At 42.5% G+C, this 6,000-nt stretch overlaps 1 protein-coding gene across 1 annotated transcript; it reads right to left on the minus strand.

Annotated features, from left to right (window-relative positions):
- Window positions 1–870: 870 nt before the first annotated feature.
- On the minus strand, window positions 871–5,280 carry LOC147456857 (uncharacterized). The gene is made up of 11 exons (XM_086511974.1): window positions 5,104–5,280; window positions 4,645–4,764; window positions 4,250–4,507; window positions 3,801–4,042; window positions 3,588–3,712; window positions 3,120–3,356; window positions 2,701–2,914; window positions 2,540–2,621; window positions 2,273–2,442; window positions 1,904–2,048; window positions 871–1,537 (listed from the first exon to the last, which is right to left on the minus strand). Exons 2-11 carry the CDS (start codon window positions 4,742–4,744, stop codon window positions 1,389–1,391), a joined length of 1,722 nt encoding a protein of 573 aa, XP_086368100.1. The 5' UTR covers window positions 4,745–4,764; window positions 5,104–5,280; the 3' UTR covers window positions 871–1,388.
- Between the last annotated feature and the right edge of the window lie 720 nt (window positions 5,281–6,000).

A 6,000-nucleotide genomic window follows, 5' to 3' on the forward strand; every position in this document is an offset into this window, starting at 1 on the left:
CTTCCAAATCCTTAATAGCAAATTTTTGACCCAACATTTTCTTTAAATTGGTAATCATGACAGTTCTTCCATCGATAAGCACGTCGTTGATCTATAATACAAGAAAAAAGAGTGATCCATCACTGAGTTTCTTCGTGTACAGTCAATAATCCTCTTGAATCCTTTTATATCCATGAGATTGCATAAATAATCCCTCTTTAGCAATGACTCTCCAGAAAAAGAACAAGTTGACCAACTACATTGAGAGATTGTCAATCAAGGGCCGTCGAAACAAGAAACACCCCCTTATGTATCCAATTTAGTCCTCGACTAATCAGATGCAAACTTTGATTCTCTAATATAAATTCACCCTCCTTAATTTTCTTTCTGAGTGGTTTTTTTTTTTTTTGGGGGGGGGGGGGGGGGGGGTTGTGGTGGGGGAGAATGAGAATGAGGTTCTTGTTTAGGACTGCGTGGTCTCTTGGAATGGATTGCTTGAAGGATTTGCCTCACGTACAATGGTGGGTGAGGGAGCTCTAGGTTAATCTTAGCAGCTGCAAACCAAGGTGGTCTCTTGGAATGGATTGCTTGAAGGATTTGCCTCACGTACAATGGTGGGTGAGGGAGCTCTAGGTTAATCTTAGCAGCTGCAAACCAAGGACGTATTAGCTTCTTGTCCAAAATGCAGTCTCTTGCAATGCACAGGGTGTTGGAGGATACATTCAATAGCGGTTGTGCGCCGAATGTCATGTGCTCTTGAATGCACAGTTCTTACGATCTATTTCTTCAAAGGCATGTGGCAGAGTCGGGATAAAATTGTTGCGAAAGCTGAGGTTGCTGCCCACACGGAGACGAAAAATGAACTTCCATGCTTGGCAATGATTTTTAAGCAAAAACTAAATTTGATAGTCAAACTGTCATTTCCAATATGGACTTTCAAATTGCCATGTCGAGCACAACAAAGGATCAGAATCCCCTCATGTGAGACTGCTCACCTTGGAACAATACCAGTGCACGAAAAATGAGTGTCCTTTTGCCCACAGAAACATGAGTGAAGATCGGCAGCGCTAAAAGCTGGTATTTTGATGTAAATTAACCGACTTGCATTCAGAAAAATTGTCCTTCAGGGTTTTCTTCTAAAAGTACTAGCAAAAATCAATGCATTTCAGTAATAAATCCTGCAAAATATCCTTAAAAGTTTTGGCTCCACAATCCACAAAGCTTTTTTTCTGCCAATTGCAGCTTGGCAAAATAAATGTATTCCGAAAAATACATCTTGCCACTAAGTGTAGAAGTTTGGCATTTGAGACGGTTGGGATGTGCTTAAGAACAATCTTGTCTAAAAGGTTTTGTAGGAGGGTTATGCTGTACACAAAAAGCTTGCTAACTATGACTTCCCCCTTTCTTAGCTAAGAGAGGGGCATAGGTGAGAGATCTGCCTTGGCTGGCCCATCCACACATCGACCAAATGCATCGAAGATAGATCCATGGCATGGACAGTCCCAGCTTTTGTCGATCGGATTCCACTGGACAATGCATTTCATATGCGGGCACACAGCTATTTGCAAAACATAAAACAAGAGTGGTAAGTTATACAAGTGACAACTCCAACTATGCCTGTTATCACCCAAATACACTTACAACCCAATTGCAAATGCAGTGTGTGTGAGTGTGCATGTGCACGCAGACGAGCAGGTCAAATGCACCCACATATCCAAATGCCTGTGTGTAAGGACAAACTTGATGAGTGAGTGGTCTGTCTCTTTGTCAGGATAATTAAGTGCTGCACATACTACGGTCTATTCCAAGGCAATCAAAACACAAATGTAAATTGTCTGTGGCTTTTCCAATGCCCAAAGAATGCAGATGGGGCATCTTTGAGGTTGTATGGCGTAGCATGAAGCTAAGAAGGTCTTAATCAAACCTGAGTACTTGTGCAGCCCACCATGTTTGTCTTTGTAGATAGCCACCTTGTGCAAGCCATCTTGCTTTATGGCCCCCGTGTCTGGCAGCAAGTCTTCGATGTCAATAGCATCGATACAAATAACTGGCGATTTGCTTGCATAACCCTGGAAAACGATGCGCTCTCAAGATTTAAGGATTTGGACAAGTTCATTTACAAACAAATTTCAATAATCTTAATGCATGCGGCCGTTTTAGGCAGTGGTCATGCAATGCATAGTTATCGGTTACTGTTCGAAATAATTGTGCCTTTAGCAGAAAAACCTTGAACGATCCACTTCGCAGTTTTGAACTTAACGCAAAGGCTTCTTTCATGGAAAAAGCTAGCTACCCTCATAGTGTGCTCAGCTATATCCACAGCCGCCGATGCAGTTGACTTGTCAAATGGTGGCAACCTGCTAGGGCTATACACTTTTGCCCAACGATTCTCTCTCTTTAGTATTAGATCTTTTATGAGGATGCCAGCAATAGTCCCTCCAGTCATGCCTTGCCCACTATCACCTGTAGTAGTACAACTTAAGGATAAGCTTGCATATTCAATGTGTGGCATTCAAAAACATTTGTATTGTACAAGAAATTTCTTTCTATTAGCACATGCCTGTTACAACGTAGACGTCTGTTGATGATGCTGGGTTAGGATCAGGACCAATCAAGTGAAGGCTATCTATAGGTTCGTAAACCTGCGGGCATTTTGCGACATTTCAGCTGATCATCTTGGATTAAAAACATGCAAGACACATTTCCTATTGACTTTTGTACCTGTCCTGTCCATTGATAAATAACTTCATCTGCTGCCGTCCATCTCTGTCGTGCCCACTTTTCCAAAGAGCTGAACGGAGTGGACTTCATGTAGTCTTTAGCTGGCATTCCCGTGGCATTGTCATTACCTCCAACAATTAGCACATCAAATCCCTCTCGCTCTTCTATTCTTATGTAGTGATAAGGTTCATTTGTGTCCCACCATTGAGCCTTCCTGCAAATTGATTGTTTGGCAAGATAGTGACTACATAATAGAGGATAGAAAAGCGAACATGCCAATTCTATTGTGGTGACATTGGCAACTAGAAGAAAATGGCAAGATAGTGACTACATAATAGAGGATAGAAAAGCGAACATGCCAATTCTATTGTGGTGACATTGGCAACTAGAAGAAAGTTGGAGTCATGATTCCAACTTACTTGACAGAACCCTTTTTCACCTTGAATCCAAGAACATAGGTCCGCTGCGCTTCCTGGCGAGCGTGAATTGCAAGGTTGTGGTTCAAAGGAGAAAGTGTAGCAAGGACCACAGATTCTGCTGTTACGGTCACACCATCCTCGGTGGTTACCTTGTGGGCTTCATTCTTGCTCACTCTGGATTGCTCATAAATTTTGCCTCCTCTTCGCACAATCGCTTCGGCAAGCCCATTAATGTACCTGAATAAATTTGATGCCAAAAAGATGACGTAATTCAATCCCAAGACAATGCCTCACAACCTCATGAAGGCTATGCACACTCTTGCTTTTCCTACCTCAGATTCAAACATTACTGAGCAAGGGAGAAACAATAGCGCTTTGGTCTATAAATAGGCTTGATTGGCTCTAGACCATGCAACTGAAGTCAATGCAGTTTGAAACACTATGTAGATTGCTTTCATACCCACTTACATAAGCGGGTGAAAATCGCCATTGCCAGGGAACTGAATTGCATTTCCTATCTTTCCGCATGCAGGATCTCCGGCAAGGTCCACCATCTTCACATCAAAACCAGCCAGCTTTGAGGCTTCAAGCTCCTACACAAATGAAATCCCTTTGGTTCGCTATAGATCGCAAGAAGGAAAGACATTCAAAGAAACCAGCAGGTCTATATAAAGAGTAGACCTCCTTTAGAATTCCCAAAGCTTCATCCGAATCTTCATGAGGAAAAAGGTACCCATCAACTTTAGCAAATTTGCAGTAAATGCCTTCTTCGTCGACGGTGCGAGCGACGAAATCTATAGCAGCTCTATGGCTTTCTCCAACAATTTTGCAGACTTCTATCCCATGCTGCTTGGCTATTTTGTAGTAGTAATCGTCATTCCAAGTCATAATGTGGGCCGTGGTTCGTCCTGTCATTCCACTACCTGTGGTAAAATGACAATAATTGCTACGAGAGAGAGAGAGAGAGAGAGAGAGAGAGATCATTTTAGGTCTATTAGAGGCCGAAGTCAGCCTATGAGAAAAATGGAACACACATGTGTTATCTCCTCCATCAAAACGCTAAACCCTAAACCCTACAAAAGAAAATTCAGTAAACGTCTTCTACAGGCCGAAATCGTGATAATGCTTACCTCTTGCCTTGGCTTCAAGAACCACCACCTTCTTGCCTTCTTTCACGAGGTTGTACGCTGTACTAAGGCCAGAAATCCCTGCACCCACGACTACCACGTCGGTGGCCTCATCTTTGCTTATCTTTGGGTATATTGGCCTTAGGTCTTGCTGGTTCCACACCGTGTGTCGAAGCCCATACAACCCTTCATTGAACTTTTGATCACTGGCTTGCTCTGCTTGCGGTGTTGCCATGGTTGCAAAAGAACTCAATCCTGCCGCTGTTGATAATTAACGATGGCAGTCATTAATGTACCACCATTAATGATACATGTTGATCATGCAATTCATCATCTTGGTATAATTGAAGATGAGACATTATGTGAACAGTTGCAACCATCTTAAATTGCGTGCGTACCTTTGCCAAAAATGGCCTTGCAGCCTTCGAGCGCGAGGGACCTGCCGATCCAGGAGGAGGGATAACGATGCAGAGTGGTCAATTTGAGTATTTTATTCATCAAAAGTCACCCTTTAACCACTGGCAAACAAAAAGTCAGACAAAAGTTTTGCTTAGCAGACCTTCTGGAACTTATAATTATTTCAAAACTTTGATTAGGCATATCCTGCGTGTCCCTAGAATGTCTTGAACAACAATTGAAGCATGATTACTGAAGTCAAATCCTGTTTTTATCACCACTTAACGTCATAATTGCCCAAGCCAAGCATTTTAAATTCCAGTTAAACATCGAAACTACGCCAAAACAGTCTCCTAATCTACTCCGTGGGGATGTCGATTGTCTGATTTTCTTAATTAGCGTCTCTTACTCTACTCTGCATGGATGCCAATTGTAAATCAAATCGTAGGAGATATGCTCACATGCTGGGTGGGCATGAGCATGATTAAGCGCTCTTAATCAATCGCATGAATTACCCTTTTGGCAGAGTAAGCACATCAATTGATAAAGGACACAGAGAGAAAAAAACAAGACTAATGCCGTTCTGCAAAGCGAGACCTGCACGAGCATGCAATAAAATGCAGCTGAAGTGCTCTTCTCTTCTGTCAAGAGCTGTCGTGCTGATTATATAGTTTAGCTCTTGTAACTCTGTGTGCAGTAATCCTAAAGTGGTACAAGTAAAATTAGTAACTGGAGATTATTATCGGAGTGCCACGTTCTTCCTTCTAATTTCTAGAACCTGAGGTTCCCTGCTGGGCCTATCGTCCTCTGTCCACATGTCAAATTTTTTGGCCTGCGACCTTTAAGTTTCTTTGACCTTTGTGAAGTGTTGGTTTTTTGTAAGCAAAGTGCGGGATCACTCCCAGAAATAACATCAACTAGTGTGCCATGATTACTTAGCGTGGATTCAGATTGCACGGAGAAGTTCGTTTCGTCCAGAAGAAGGTATTCGCACTTCCGGACCCTTCGAACAATGGGTGCCCTCACCCCCTCGGAAACAAAGTGCTTCCACGCCCTTTGTCAGCACAGTATGCGAAGATAACTTCGAGCTCTGAATCTTGTCATCTGGGGCATCCGTGCTAGCCATGCTATAGAATTACGATTCGCTAGAAATTACTCTTTCTTTTCTGCACTGGTGTGGACAATATAGCTATGAAAAAGGTGAAGCTTGCCTGGAGACGTCACACAGTCTGAACCGAGCCTTAGGTTGCGAGGATAGTCCTCTTGTGCCATGAATATTAATTTCTAACCTTCTAAAAGTATTTTCAAACTTAATTGGCCACTTAAGTGCAGGGCAAATAAAAAGAGAACAAGTGAAA

This window comes from Adiantum capillus-veneris, chromosome 5 (genome assembly GCF_014529385.1).
Source record: "Adiantum capillus-veneris isolate H3 chromosome 5, ASM1452938v2, whole genome shotgun sequence".
Taxonomy (NCBI): domain Eukaryota; kingdom Viridiplantae; phylum Streptophyta; class Polypodiopsida; order Polypodiales; family Pteridaceae; genus Adiantum; species Adiantum capillus-veneris.